Source organism: Lates calcarifer, linkage group LG24 (genome assembly GCF_001640805.2).
Source record: "Lates calcarifer isolate ASB-BC8 linkage group LG24, TLL_Latcal_v3, whole genome shotgun sequence".
NCBI classification, from domain to species: domain Eukaryota; kingdom Metazoa; phylum Chordata; class Actinopteri; family Centropomidae; genus Lates; species Lates calcarifer.
Window position 1 is genome coordinate 10,613,805 of NC_066856.1, and position 15,266 is coordinate 10,629,070.

At 39.5% G+C, this 15,266-nt stretch overlaps 2 protein-coding genes and 3 non-coding genes across 6 annotated transcripts; all 5 read left to right on the forward strand.

Moving 5' to 3' along the window:
- The first annotated feature begins 1,208 nt into the window (after window positions 1-1,208).
- rpl7 (ribosomal protein L7) lies at window positions 1,209-5,449 on the forward strand. Of its 2 annotated transcripts, none has more exons than XM_051066606.1 (7): window positions 1,209-1,313; window positions 1,814-1,913; window positions 2,052-2,218; window positions 2,867-3,004; window positions 4,127-4,236; window positions 4,788-5,003; window positions 5,109-5,449. In XM_051066606.1, the coding sequence occupies exons 1-6, from the start codon at window positions 1,234-1,236 to the stop codon at window positions 4,994-4,996; spliced, it is 804 nt and encodes a 267-aa protein (XP_050922563.1). In that variant the 5' UTR covers window positions 1,209-1,233; the 3' UTR covers window positions 4,997-5,003; window positions 5,109-5,449. The 2 variants fall into 2 exon arrangements, with proteins under 2 accessions (XP_050922563.1, XP_018529505.1); XM_018673989.2 differs by having other exon boundaries at window positions 1,210-1,313; window positions 5,403-5,449.
- Window positions 3,140-3,231, forward strand: LOC127139270 (small nucleolar SNORD12/SNORD106). The gene has a single exon (XR_007809442.1). It is a non-coding gene; the product is annotated as a small nucleolar SNORD12/SNORD106 (small nucleolar RNA).
- Window positions 4,441-4,529, forward strand: LOC127139272 (small nucleolar SNORD12/SNORD106). The gene has a single exon (XR_007809444.1). It is a non-coding gene; the product is annotated as a small nucleolar SNORD12/SNORD106 (small nucleolar RNA).
- On the forward strand, window positions 5,050-5,142 carry LOC127139271 (small nucleolar SNORD12/SNORD106). The gene has a single exon (XR_007809443.1). It is a non-coding gene; the product is annotated as a small nucleolar SNORD12/SNORD106 (small nucleolar RNA).
- Window positions 5,450-5,593: 144 nt separating the features above from the next.
- si:ch211-171b20.3 (uncharacterized) lies at window positions 5,594-9,941 on the forward strand. The gene is made up of 7 exons (XM_018673990.2): window positions 5,594-6,489; window positions 6,587-6,632; window positions 7,085-7,179; window positions 7,577-7,715; window positions 8,305-8,412; window positions 8,514-8,569; window positions 9,231-9,941. The coding sequence occupies exons 1-7, from the start codon at window positions 6,285-6,287 to the stop codon at window positions 9,368-9,370; spliced, it is 789 nt and encodes a 262-aa protein (XP_018529506.1). The 5' UTR covers window positions 5,594-6,284; the 3' UTR covers window positions 9,371-9,941.
- Window positions 9,942-15,266: the final 5,325 nt, after the last annotated feature.

Here is a 15,266-nt window from a genome sequence, read left to right on the forward strand (position 1 = left end):
ATAGTAACCTATATGTGCAAACAGACTACAATGATTTTCTGCTTAAATGAAAGTAACTATAATACTTAAACTCCTACAAGAACACGTGACGCACCTGAAGTGCATTTTTCACCGGTTTGCACCGGTTTTTTTTTTTGTTTTGTTTTTTTTATTAATGCGTGAATTGCGCAGCGTCTCGCAGCAGCCCTTGACATGTGTTTCCCCATGTTTGGAGTGCGTGTCTAGGGGAGCAAAGCACTGCTGGAGGAATTTTCAGATCCTTTACCAATGTAGACTGATATCAAAATGTGAATATTGCACCCAGTCAAAGTATTGTATTCAAATATTGCCTCAAATGCAAATGTATTAACAGCAACAACTATGTTAAAAACAAAAGTATATCCACTTATTCTAAAATTCCCTCAGAGTATTCAATCACTGATGGTTCTCCAGCTGAGTGGTGTAGTTCTGTTTAGATTTATAAACGCTCATGCTTTACATGCAAAATATTAGATTTTTGCATGTACAACTATTTGCACAAAAATGTTAAAAGAAGAGAAAAGTAAGCTCTAAAAGCAGAAATGCACGAGTAAAGTAAAAGAATGGCAAATCTGTCCTTGATCCTCACTCAAAATAAATGTGCATCTTAAACAGGTATATGGCCTTTAAACTGAATATATCCTTTATAGACAGTCTACATTCATTTTATTACCTTGCTGTGCATCACAGTGCCTGCGTTTTACAACATAAAGTAGCCTAGTTAAGATGTTCTTTTTTCAACTGAGATCCACTTGATTCAGCGGAGAGGTCAGCAAAGAAAACTTTGATCCTGACCTGCAAAATGAGGCGTTTGCTCCCTCTGCTGGGTCAGCGAGTGCATAACCATCACTTGTGGCATCGAAACTGTAAAGCTTTACGTATCAAATGTGTAATAACCTATTTTATTTATTCGATAATACCAAATCTATGCGGAAAATATGCTAATGAATGAATATTTTAAACGTATCGTGGCGTTAATTGTTGTTGAATTCGCAATGGGCTAAAAATATACAAATCAAACAACTTAAAAATTATTAAGATATGACACTAATTTTACGAGCAATCTAACCAACGGCAATAGAGAAGAGCATTATAGCAGCTATTTTAGTAAAAATACGATAACATTCCACTTTATAATAGCAATTGGGCTTGGCTGATTACGGTTAGGACTGATGTTAGAGACACTGACAAGTCAGGCATCTGGAAGGGCAGTCCATGGAGGTCCTAAATCCTTTAACGCGGACATGCGCACAAGAAAATTTCTCTTTCTCGGTGGACGCAATGGCGGACGCAGAGTGAGTGTTTGCCGCTGTAATAAAATCTAAGCGCATCCAGTGTTATACTAACTGTCTTTGTTAATTTTACGTCTAGAATGGATTGTTTAGTTTGCGTACATCATAAACCTAGTAGTATTGTGAAGGATTGTAATTATTATTCTTATTATGACTACTTAATGCCGACTATGTGTCGCCAGACAGTAGAGTACAACATGGCTGTCTCTCTAGCGCCCATGCACTCTAGAAGTGGCCCTTTTCTGTGTTAATAATGTGAACAAAGTTAGGAATTTAAACGTTGTCCACTTGAATGCTGCTGTCGGTGCTTCTTAGACATGCAGGGGAACACTCTTAGGAGTAAGGGAACTTGTTAGGAAGCCGGGTAATGACAGGTTAGCTAGCTAACGGCTACCATCACCGGCGATTATGAGACGTTTCAGTTAAGAAAATTGACTGTGAGATTAAGCGCTACTGTCTGTGAGCATACCAAAGCTAAATTAAGTTTTGTATCTTTTCAACAGAAAAAAGGTTCCGGCTGTCCCTGAGAGCCTTTTGAAAAGGCGAAAGGCCTTCGCCACCATGAAGGCCATGCGCGTCAAGAAGATGCTGGCTGAGAAAAAGGTAAGTTGCAAACTTGTGCAGTGACCCGTTCATAGAGCTTAAGTTTGACTCGTGGTTGTTTATCAGCGTAACACTAAACATAGTTGGTCATCTTGAGATGTTGCCTTGACTAATGATGTATTCCTGTTGTGTTCTCAGGCCCGCAAAGTGACCAGGAAACTGATCTACAAGAGGGCTGAGAAGTACCACAAAGAGTACAGGCAGATGTACAGGCGTGAAATCCGCCTGGCCCGTACTGCTCGCAAAGTGGGAAACTACTATGTGCCAGCTGAGCCCAAACTGGCCTTTGTCATCAGGATCAGAGGGTGAGTTGAGATCATTAATTATCAAAAGAACTGTCTCTCTTGTCAGACACAACATTGTCAGTAACATTTACATGGATTGCAAGATTTGCAGTAAGACATGATCAAGTTCTTTATGGATTGCTGAGCCAGCTCCTCATGTTCCTACTCGTGTGTTGCCTGGTTACAGATTGAAAACTTCTCCCCATGTTAAGTCAGGTTTAATTTAGTGTTCAATCCTAAGTGAAATTTATGTGAAAGTTCTGTTGCTACTGTGTGTATGCTGGATTGTAAAGGCTATTTGAAACTGCTCTGTATTTACTGGCACATGAGTACTTGAATTGTTCAGCATCAATTGATAGCAACTTAGATACTGTGTGTAAAATGCATTTAATAGTGTTATAAATTCAGGTAATTTTGGGGAGTGTTTATAAAGCAACTCTGAAATCCATGTAAATGTTGTGCTTCATTGAATTTCCTTGGCCTGTAAATGTTCTGTTAGCTGCGTGGTTAATGATGCACACTCTTTCCCCGACTTATCGACTATGGTGAAACAGATGTGAAACTAAGCCAATTATATTCTGAAACCACAAATAATGCAGCAATTTGGGAAAAAAGGCTCGACCCTGATGTTAAACTGTATGCTAATCATAATCCTCATTTCTTTTCCAGTATCAACGGTGTTAGCCCCAAGGTCCGCAAAGTTCTGCAGCTGCTCCGTCTGCGCCAGATCTTCAATGGTGTGTTCGTCAAGCTGAACAAGGCCTCAATCAACATGCTCAGGATTGCTGAGCCTTACATCGCTTGGGGGTAAGGCTGTTATTTTTTGTAGCTCTTATTTTCATTTTGGTCCATGATGAACATTTTGAGTTCATAAACAGCAAATTGGGTTAAGGTGCACTGATATTACCATTAAGTTATACATCTAAATTGATGCTTGTCTGGAATGTGGTTAATGATGCTGAACTTTTTTCCCCATCATATCGACCATGGTGAATACTGACTGAAACTAAGCCAGTTTTGTCTGAAACCACATTCCATGACATAAGTACTTGACAGTTTGCAGCATGTACACATGTGTATTAAGTCTCTGATGTTGATTATGGTTCATACATGAAAGCATCTAGTGGTGTGAATTCCTTGATTAGGAGAAAACTGCTTTTATTAGGACTGCAGCGTTAGTTTTATAAATTCAAAATGATGGCACCTTATGTTATCTGCGTTAAAAATGTCTTATTTCAAACCTCTAGAGAATATTACAACCTGGTATGTATAAAATGAAATGCTTGTTGAAAGCATGGCTACACAAAGGTAGAGTTTAATGTCTCGTTAGGAGTAAAAGCTAAATGTGAATGTTTCTGATCTGGATATTAGACTCTGCTCAGTTGTGCTGTAAAAGATAAAATTACCAGACTTCTACTGAAGAAACAAAGCTTGATAGTGCTGCAGTTGTGCACATTACATTGTACAAGATGGCCGTAGTAAGTGCCTCACTTTTGTTTAACTGTAAGCCTTTTATCTCTGATTTACATCATTATTTCCAATCTCTGAGTGTGATGAGCACTAAAGTGCAGTTGGTTGGATACGTTCCCCATCTGTCTGCATCTGTATGAGGATGCCAATACCATGTAACTTCATAAATTAAATATCTATGTTCATTTTACATCACCGTTCAATTACTTTTTGTATTAAGTGAAACACATAGATACAATACTAGGTGCTCTATTGTCTGTAGTTGCTGAACAGCTGTGGTTTCAATCTGGAGTAAATGATATAATTTGAGGAGATGAGAGATAAAAGTATAAATTCTCTAATAAATGTGGAAGCATATTACCTATATGCTGATCTTATGTTGTTGTGAGCTACATTGCTCAGACTTGATTTAAATTTTTTTTTTATTTATTATACATTTGTGACCCACTGTTCCCCCAGATACCCCAACCTGAAGTCTGTGCGTGAGCTCATCTACAAACGTGGCCATGGCAGGATGAGGAAACAGCGCATTGCCCTCACAGACAACGCTCTGGTGGAGAAGGCTCTTGGTATGATATTATTTTAGGATTTACTTTAAATAAAAATTGTTCTACATATATCTCAGTGCTGAGGAGCACAAATGAGGTGAAGAAAATCTGATGTAATTTAATTAACTAGAGTATTATTAATCTTAGATGAGACATGGTCCTGATCAGGACATTGTTACATTATTTAGTGTTAGTAATTTCTGCTACAAAGATCAGGCAGTGCTACATGTGGTTAATGATGCACACTTTTTTCCCCGTCTTATCGACTTTGGTGAGAGAACTGAAACTAAGCCAGTTGTGTCTGAAACCACAAGCCAGTCTGACTTTACTATTAGGATGTATTGAATATTTTAAGTTTTCTAACTTTTATCATTGCTGACCAGACTTGTTTAGTTCAACTTCATTGGACCTTTGTGTCACAAGATGAAATGTTGCATGCCAAAATGTACAGTTAGGGACTTCACGTATTGTGTCAACTTTCCCTTCTCGTACCCTACATACACTAGTAGATGTAGAGGAGTGTAAAATCTGTTTTGCAGCTAAACGTATAAACACTGCTTTTTCATCTGCAGGCAAATATGGCATCATCTGTGTTGAGGACCTCATCCATGAGATTTACACAGTTGGAAAGAACTTCAAGCCCGCCAACAACTTCCTGTGGCCCTTCAAGCTGTCGTCACCCCGTGGTGGAATGAACAAGAAGACCACACACTTTGTGGAGGGAGGAGACGCTGGCAACAGGGAGGATCAGATCAACAGACTGATCAGGAGGATGAACTAAAGTTGTGGTGAGTTGCAGGAACATGAGGTCTTTAAAATAGGTATATGTCATGAGATGTGGTTAATGATGCATATTCTTTTTTCCCCATCTTATCGACTATGGTGAAAACCAGCTGAAATTAAGCCAACAATGTCTGAAACCACATCTTAGCCATTAAGTGTCAGATCACCCAGTTAAGCAGCAGATGGTTTATTCTGTGCACAGGGATGAAGCAATGCAAGGTCAAGTCTAATTTGGTTCAAACAATCTCAAAAGCTTAGATCCCTTTTAAGTAATGTGGTGGTGATTTCATCCCAAAAGACTTAATAAAAGCGAATAAAAGGGTCTGGTAACAAATCAGTCATGTTTCTCCAAAATAGTCCTATAACTGTTTTTTTTTTCTTTCTTTCTTTCTTTCTTTTTTCAGGTTTTCAAAGGACTCAAAGTGTACAATAAACTTGGAAAAAAAACCTGTCTTGGTCTTACCATTAATGTGTGACTGTGCCATTTCATGCATGTTTAATTTGGTATTTAGTTATCCTTTCCCCTCCTCAACTTGAATTTATCATTTAGCAGTGATATCTGTTCCTTTCATCATCCTCCACAGTATAAAACTCATAGGGGTGCAACAACATAAAAATTTCCATATAGATGCATATAAAGCTTTGGTTCAGCATTGCATGTAAATATATAAAAGGACAAATTGAAAGGGTGTTATTTGTAATGCATATTTCTGAAATTCAGAATAAATGTCTGTAGGTACTCAGTCATCTAGGTCATGGTAGTCTCAAGTGCTAGAGTTGAAGCCAAAAGTCCAGTTGCCTTCAACTGTAGCCCATAAGACAGAGTAGGCAGACATCTTGTATTGGGTTAAAATTAGTTTTATAATCCGTTAAATGCAGTAAAACCCCTGGTTTTCAGTTTAATTATAGACTATGTGTGTTATCTTAAAACTAGCTATTAGCTGTAGCCTGTTTGACAAACGAACAAGTGGGACAAGGATTTTGTGTTGACCAAAGAATTGCTTCATGTTCCGTAACGTATAACAAAACACAAATATGGTATATATTATATATGATATATAAACAATGACCTGGATGGAGTAACGGCTAAGATAACGGTTCTGAGTCCGCTGTTTTATGAACCCTGTTTCCATGGTTACGCGGTGACTCGGTAGCGTTTACCACCTGGAGCCGCAGCCTACCGTTGCTGCTCAGGGATGACTGGTTCGAACAAATCTACCAGGTGCCGCAGTTCCGCTTAATAACGAGGTTATGTTTAAAATAGATGTTTTTGTGGCAGCTCCAACATGATGACTTTCCAGGTCAACGCATCTCTGCCTACCGCAAAGGCTTTAATATCAGAGGGGAGCTCGAATTACAGCCAGCGCGGCCCTGATGCGGCTGGATATCCAACATACAGGAACTTCGGGATGGGAGCAGGAGGAGGACGGACAGCTTTCAGGCAAAATAATCATATAAGGAGAAAATTTCCTGTTATACAGCCCTTGAGCAGTGAGTAAGCGTGCTCTACATGTGTGCTAAATTCATTCAGATGCTGCTAGCTTAACGATATGTTTAATGAATGCTGAACACCGTCCATCTCTTGCAGAGTCCAGGGATGGGAAAGCCCTGGTTAGCAGCTTCATAATCAGAGGGTAAGCTGTCAACATTTTATCAAGAGCTAGAATAATGCTGTACTATATTCAGTAAATGTTTTCATCACTACACTTGGTAGTTGGTGGGCAGCATTGCCTCTGATTTTGCGTTACCAGTACTCCCCTATCTGGGAGAAAAATATCCATCTATCCTGTTCTGTATTTCCCTGAATGCTTGTTTCCTGAGGCCAAGCTTGATGTGCCAGAGTGCTGTTACAGCTAGCTTCTAGATATAGTATGGGTTGCTCACAACAGTAGACTGTGCAAAAGATATGGCATTAAGTAGTTGAGTGATTATACACATAATACTCAGTTATTTTTATGATATCCTAATGGTATTGCACTTGAAAAGATCCAAGAATAGTAACCTACAGAAACTGTTTACTTTATGTGTCAGTATTCTGGGTGGTATGGCTGATGAGTTATTTCTCTTTTTTTCAATCCATGTGTAGGTCACCTACCTTGGCCAAAGATGACAAGCTGGAATTGGAGAATAAAGCCTCAGAGAAGGACATCAGTGGGAGGCACTTTCTCTTTGATAAAAGATGTAAGAATTGCAGAATAGGAGTTGCTCCTTCATTGTTACAGCTGAGAGAACATTTGGAGGATTCTTCATATTTTCTCACTCAGAAATATACTCATCAATTTTGACCTAAAACTGAATTGGTTTTTAAAGTAGATAGCATTGAGTTGCAGGCTTGTGGATTGTAGCCTGACAGCCAGTAGGTGGAGTTGTAATCATATATGATGAGCACAGGTCCTATTTCATTGACCACAAGTGTAACATTAGATACTAAGAGCAACTTCTGGATATTACAACTTACAGTCAGAACAGTATTTATGAAAGCAAAACATTTGCTTGATTTCTTTTTGTTTCAATATCTATTTAAATATCCCTTTTGAAAATGATTGTCCTCTGAACGGATAAATGTGCTTATTTTTAGGTGCAAGTTTAGAGAGGACCAGAACTGTGATTCCTCCACTGCCAAGAGACTACCATGTGCACAGACCTGGCAACCTGCATCCCTTCAGCCTCTCCAAGGAGCTTTCCCACAGCCATGCAGGGCGGCCCTTCACCCTGGGGTAACCAGTAGATTAATGTCACTCAGTCCCCTAGTTGTAGCTGTACTCTTCATTGCATATTTCTGGAGACAGCTGCGCAGATTACACCAATTATACTGAGCCACTGTTCCATTTATGACAAATTACAAGAATATGAACAAAGAAAACAGCAGACAGACGCAATTAACGTTTTGACACGCATAATTTGTCTGTCACAAACAGAGGATTTCAAGCTGATTGCTTTTGTGATTTAATATTCCGGTGACATTGGGTGCATGATTAAAGCTAAGTTTTTTTGGCAAACTCATGAGATCACAATTTTTTATCACTATTAGTCACACATTTGTGGGAACTGTTCAGTTTGATGACACTTGACAAAAAGCTGCCTTTGCTTTCACATAGTACACAACCTAGTTAATAAAATATTGCTGAACGTACCTATCCTTGTGTTCTCACATGAAGTGGGTGCGTCTTGTTAAGCCTAAATATAAATAAAATTGGACTAAGACCCAAGCTGAAACGCATTAAATACAAAGGATTTATCCCAGCAGCCATATGTGCAGCACTTTGTTTCATATTTTTGTAATATGTCCTCAATTCCGTCTTCCAGCTACCCTGAGAGATATGAACTGAACACAAGTCCAGCCATCCTCTTTCCCTCCGCTTTAGTCCTCAATGGCAGAAACACCTTCTCAGTTGAAAACTGCAAGCTCAGCAGGTACTTTTGGCCTTATCAACTAAATCAGACCAAACCAATCAATAGTTGTCTCAATTATTTTCTCAGACTTATGAATCTTCTGTTGTCCTCCTGTTCTGCAGGCCTAAGGTGAATTATCCAACCTACAACCTACTGACTGTTAAAGACAATCAGAAGAGTGAGTTAATCCATCGCTTTGACCGTGAGACTTAAGTATATGGTTTTTCCATACTCAGGTATTTGTTATGGTCTTAACATGTCAGGTCAGAATACCCTGTCTGTGTTGCAAGTGAAAAAGGAGAGTCCAACCTTCAACCTGTACAGGTGTTAATGACATTGATTTACTGGCAGCAAACATGTCATTTTAATGGATTTTCCTTCTTCAAACAAAAAGCAGAGATCCCCGGGCCTCATTATTGTCTGTTCAGGATACCTTGTTGGTTGTGGTTCAATAACAAAGTGGGACGAGGGGTCACACGGAGAAAGGGAGTGTCCTAACAGTATTAGTATTTGAAGCACTTTCTCTTTTATTTTAACCACCTCACTGGTGCTACATTTCCTTTCAGATTTACTCTATTACACTGAAAGCACATGAAGCACACTGTGATGAGGCGGAACAAAGTATCCAAGACTTTATCACTGATTGATATTCCTTATTTAATCGATACATAGAGATGGTTTGTGCATTGTGCAAACAGAGCTAACCACCATTGTGAAAATGTATTATATATTATATTTTATTAGAGATCTCATCCTGGCATCTGTTATCCTCTCTCTCTTCCATGCTTTCTTCCCTGACTGTTCCTTTCTCTTTCTTTTCCTTGCCTCTTGCCATACAGGCCAGTCCTATCCAGACCCAGTGGTCGGAGCCTCTCGCTCTTTTATCCACAGGATATCTGAGCTGTCCTCTTTGGAGGCCGAGACAGTGAGGCAAGAAAGGCTCAAGAAAATGCGGAAACCTAAAAAACCTCCATCCTGACAATCACCTTCTTCCCAGTCACACTGGTCGAGGATTAAAACTTTCGAGTCTGTGCCAATGACATCTGAACGGAATAAAACATTTAGGGCACCAAGTTCATTTCAGTGGCTTGTTCTGACTGCTTGTTTATCCTCAGTGATATTAGTTTGCTGCTTAACATGGCTGGTCTTCACATTTTGGGATTCCTGACCTGCAGCTTCTCTCTTAGTGACCACATGTAGAATTTACTGTGGTAACTTGCAGCATTTGCTCAACAATAAATGCTAATGATGAATATTGAATAAAGTACACATTTTCTATTATAGCACATCTGCATATTTATTTTACCTTTTTAATGGCTTGCAATGGCTGTTATGTATTACTGCCATATTTTTTTGCTGTATCATCAATATGTTGCAGATGCTGTCCGGCTTGGATCTCATTACAACAGTGTTTCAAACATTGCCGTTATATACTAATCAGGCTTTGTTCAGCAAGTGGAACATCTATGTACATATCAAATAGTTTAGTTAAACTATTATTGTGCCTTGTAAAACGTCTTCCTGAAATTAAACAAATTTATTTTTCATATCTCGAGAACTTTTTCTATTTTGTGAGTCATATTTTTGTAGTGAATACAGGCCACTGAATGGAGCTTCGCCCTCTCTCTGGCACATGCGCTACATATCGACCAGTACAGTAATCAGAATGCGAAAACGAACTGCAGTGAAATATTATCTGCATTCCATATCTACAAAACAGACACAAAACTGTGCCCCCAGATCCCAGAATGTGGTACTTTCCCACATAACACATTGTTTTGCCGCTGTATAGAGGGCAGCTCATGTCTCTGAATAGTCTTGTTCATTGTATTTGACAAAGACACCAGTCAGAGCAATTGTCTTTTTGTGTAGTGAGAAATGATGACTTCATTATTCACTACTATCTGAAGATGTAGGAGCTGGGGTCATCATTTATGCTCTTTTTACAATTTCTGATCATTTGGATAGTGACTTACATTGACTCTTTTAACTTGTCCCTTCTCTAAAACAACAGAAACTCCAAAAACACTCACTGTGCACAAAAGGGAACCGTATCCCTGTAACCACAGCCTGAATAACTTAAGCTGACTAAAGGTCAGATTCGTGATTACAGTATATGAGTTAAGCTGTCATTCATGCAGATAACTGCAGATATAAAACAAACCTCAAATGAGCAAAAATTCACCTGCTGCCATGTGAGTGTGTATTACAGATCATAATTGGCACAAAGTATGAAGCTAGATGCCACAGCTGCAGCAAGCACAGCCACAGACATTCCCTGAGGCAGTGGATCCTCCAACTGGAATACTGCACAAACACCAGGGGAAAGAGAGGATGAGATTTTCACTTTAAAAAAATTAAGAAAACTACACAAAAATAATCATTATGTGTGACTTAAGTGTTAAAAGTTTGTTTATTTGAAAGGATAAGATAGAATCTTGCACCCCTCCAAACTTTGACCTTTATGCTGCTCCAATATTTTCAAGTCCTTAAAGTAGATTAAAGACAGAAAAAGGATAATTCATTATGTCCAAAATGAAGTTGTTTCAGCTGTTTCACCTATCTCTGCTGTGTGTTATCTTCCCACCACAGTCATCCACAGCTTTACACAGTCCTAATCAGTATGGCATGGAGAAACAGAGCCAAGATGGCCACATCAGTGTCATTTGAAGGATGATAGTATCCTGCAGTGTGTTAGTGAGGTCGTTCAGAGTGGGGGCTGATGGGCCTCAAAATGACACATCAAGGCTTCTTGATAATCTGAAAGGCTTTCAAGTGAAAGATCAAGGTTTTTGTTTCATTATTTTTTCTGACATTTCTAATTGATTACACAAAGTGGAGATAGGAAAGACTGAGGATAGTCAACAAAGAGTAGAAACAGTCATCAGGATTCACACAAGATCATTTTTGGATTTTGGCCACTGTGCCACTTTGAATCTGAGCTGTCAACTGTGTTTAATTTCAGGGAGTGTATCACTGAGCTCCCTATTAAATACACATGTGATGTTGTCAAACTTCAGGCAGTGTTTGCATCCCTCCCTCCCCTCTCTGTGAATTGTGAGGTGTGCATTTCAGGGACACACAGTGACCTAGAAACACAGAGCCGTCCCCTTATTCATGCTAAGTGAAGGGGCTGTATTCACGCTCAAACGGAGGCCGGGTCTCCCTCTTCTTGCAGGGTTTTTACTGTCCTTTTCAAGTGTACTGAAACAAAATGACCTGGAACAAACAGTCAACAATGAGGTCTTTAATAAGAGCTGTACTGGGGCCTGCCAACAAGTGGTTTATCGTTTCACTGTAAGGCCACAGAACTGTTAACCGGGAGAGAGTATAGTACTTGTTTTAATCAGCCGATTTCAACAGAATATTGAGCTAGTGATGCAAAATGCAAACTTATTTCATCATTCCTCCAAGGTACATGTGATTTTCACTATCAACATCCACTTCTCTTGCGTTATAAATGTAGGATTTTCTATAAAAGGCAGCAGGAGAAGGAAGAGTATTTGCTTAACCAGTGCGATGGTGAAGAATAGCCAGATTGTGTTACTGTTTCACCTGACTTGATATTGTGCCAGTTGACTCCATCAGCAGGGATCAGGGAATGTAGCCTGTCTGCCAAATTATAACTTTGCCAACACTTGAAATCAAAAATGCCCTAAATATGTTTGGGTCAGTATGAGAGGAAAAGAGCCAGCTGATGGTCTGAGATAAAGAATCAGTATTATATTTTATCGTCTCACTGCTGCATTTTGAAACACCTGCAGACAAGACAGGAAACACTGACTGACTCCTACATAAAGGAAGTTACAGTAGTCGAGATGTGAGGTAATAAAACATGTAAGTCTGTCTCCAGGTCTATAAAAGTAAGAAAAAGTTTTATTTTTGCTATTGACCTTATGTGGAAAAGGCTACTCCTGATGACAGAATCTGTTTGTCAAATTTAAATGCTGAGTCAGAGATAACACCAAGATGTCTGGCATGTAAACTGAGATTTGAGGACAGAGACTGCAGAGAATTGGCGATATATCAGTAGACTGAAGACCGTGAGCATTGCTTTGCTTCAGTCGAAAGTACATCTGCATATCATCAGCTGCTAGTTGGCTTAGCTTAGCACAAACACTGAAAACAGGGGGGATGCGTAGCTTGCTTGGCTGTGCCCACTAGCACTGTTACAGCTAACTAATAAACACATTATATCGCTTTTGTTTTACACTAATCCTTAGTGAGTATTAGAGTTACTGGATTTTGTTGCTGGTATGTGGATTTTTTCACACTGACAAAGCCAAGCTAGCTGTTTATCTAAAGCTAGGTCGACCGGCTGTGAGTTGTAGTCCTTTATGTATCAGACAGATATGGGAGTGGTATTAATCTTTTCAAAACTATTCTTTTAACACTGATTGACATAGCATTGCTATTGTTTATCAGGTGATGTTTCAAAACATATCCAAAGAATCAGATTCCCATATTTGCAGGGAAATTAACATAAAAGCCAATAAAAATTCTTTCTTTATCAAAGCCATAACTCTCCAACTGATACATTCTGCCTCCTCTGTTGTGAAACCAGTCGAGGCTCTAAAAAAGCTTGTTAAAAGATCTAAAGATAGTTACACAGTGATCAAAAACAAATGATAGAGCAAACAAGCAACAACAATCTGTGTGTCTGTGTATTCAACTGGGGCACTCAGAGGTCAAATCTTTGTCTTTGCCATCATATAAACAGAGAAGAGCCCAAAACTATGTCAGATCTATGGCAACAGAGCTTACTGTGCCGCAAAAATCCACTTGTTTCTTCTGCTCTTTGTCTAGAAACTCATGATAATAAAAAACCAAGATTATTTTTTATCATGTAACAGTGTTTGCATACAAGTTTTACAGCTGCCAGGTGTAGAGTTTTTTTTCCACTATTCTAAATTCCTAACCTCAAAACTGTCTGTTATTTCCAGCTATGAGTGCAATTTGACATGTTTGCCAACAACACACAAGTCAAAGCATGACTGAGAAATTCTCCTAAATGATTTTCAGTGCCAGTCCTTGATGTATAGCTTTTTCGTTTTATGATATTTATACACTTTGCCCTTGGCAGAGCAACACACACACATACATACTCACAAGTCTAGGGGCTTAACCTTTCCACTGCTCCCTGACATTTCACAACCTGATTTATGAAATCCACCATGATAGATGTACCCTCTCCCTCAGTCATTATCATTACTTGAAGTTTCATCTCTCTCAGAGGCAGGGGTCAGTCCCACTCCCCTCCCACATATCTTGCCTCATCTGCCCACCACTGCTTCTAATGCCCGCATTGATTTACATACATATGGAACTATATGCCAAGATAGGTGACTGATGAGGGGACAATTATCAGTGATGATGTCAGGTTCGGGCGAGAGAGAAACTTTCATCAATATCACTGTCTTTGTTGTCATTACATTGGCACTGCTCCAAGGCCAGCCAGCTTGCAAAGCTATCACCAGAGTATCATCACTCCTCTCTGCTGCCATGGTCCCAGAGAAGAGTCTTATCATCCATAAACTATCAAACAGTAATGACCTGTAATGAATGTAGCATCATTAGTGGGATGTACTAGATGGCTCATCATAATAGACACTCATGTAAGTGTGATGTGAGGAGCAAGCGACTCATTCAGAGCCGCGATGTAAGTCCACTGCCACATAGATGTTTTTAGTTCTGTTTTTCTTTAAGGAAAATCTCTGTATTTTTCACCTGGGCTCACCTGTTAAGCCAAACGTACTTTTTTTTCCAGCTTGACCCCCCCACCCCCACCCCCCGACTACTGTGATTTCACAACACAGGCCAAGTCAAACATCCACCTTCTCAACTCACTGTGCTTGTCCTAGCTGGGTACATCGTTCACAAGAAATAAGATAAAAGACTCTCAGACTGAACGGAACTGTACTGAAACTCATTTACTGATAAACAGATAATGTATGAACACTCCCGCACAGACACACACACACACACACACACACACACACACACATGTCCCAAGTGTACAAATGTACACGTGGAGGGAGGAAGTTGGAGACAGCTGAGCTATAAATTAAAAGGGTAGTGGACAAAGGCTTCCATTCATGAGACAGAAACTGAGTGTTCTCATCAGGAGGAAACAAATAAGCTTAATTAGTCTGACTCACTCTTTAAGAAAATATTTGGTTAAGGTTAAATATTTTCAGGGTTCTGTTATTTTGTGCTGATGTCTCATTTAGGATTTTATGCTTTCTTGATGGGGATTTTGAGCAGATTTTATTACTGAGAGTTAAAGTGGACTCAACCACGTACCATATATTTGCATTGCCATTAGTTAACGTCACACTATAGAGGCTTACTGTGCATTCAGGTTTTTCAAGACACTATTCTGTGTAAATCCCCACGAGGCAGAAATGCCTGTGTGTGTAGGTGATACAGAGAGGGCGTTGTCCTGGTCAGAGGTGACATCATCAGCGTACCTTTACAACACATGGCGAGATGAAAAGACGGATTCGAGCATTTGTCAACAGAGGTTTTGAAACTATAGCAACCCAGGTCAGGTGTTACCATGGGGACAGCCGCAGTTTGCATTCCCCATATAGGTGAGATGCAGCTAGGATTCACCCTGCCTGTCTCCTTAACAACCAGCATAAGGGGCAGAGGCACGTATGCTCTCATTCCTGACTAAATCCAATCATTCTCTCTTTGCATATCCTGTTATCTCTGCTCTTGTGTTTGTCAAATAAACTAAGTAGTGTCAGCGTGTGTGCATGTGATTGTCATGAATTCAGTCTTTGACATGGCAGCTTGTGACAGAGTTTGAAGACCATAAACACTGTCTTAAGACTTTAACATTGGCTTAATCCCCTTTCCTCTCTGCTCAC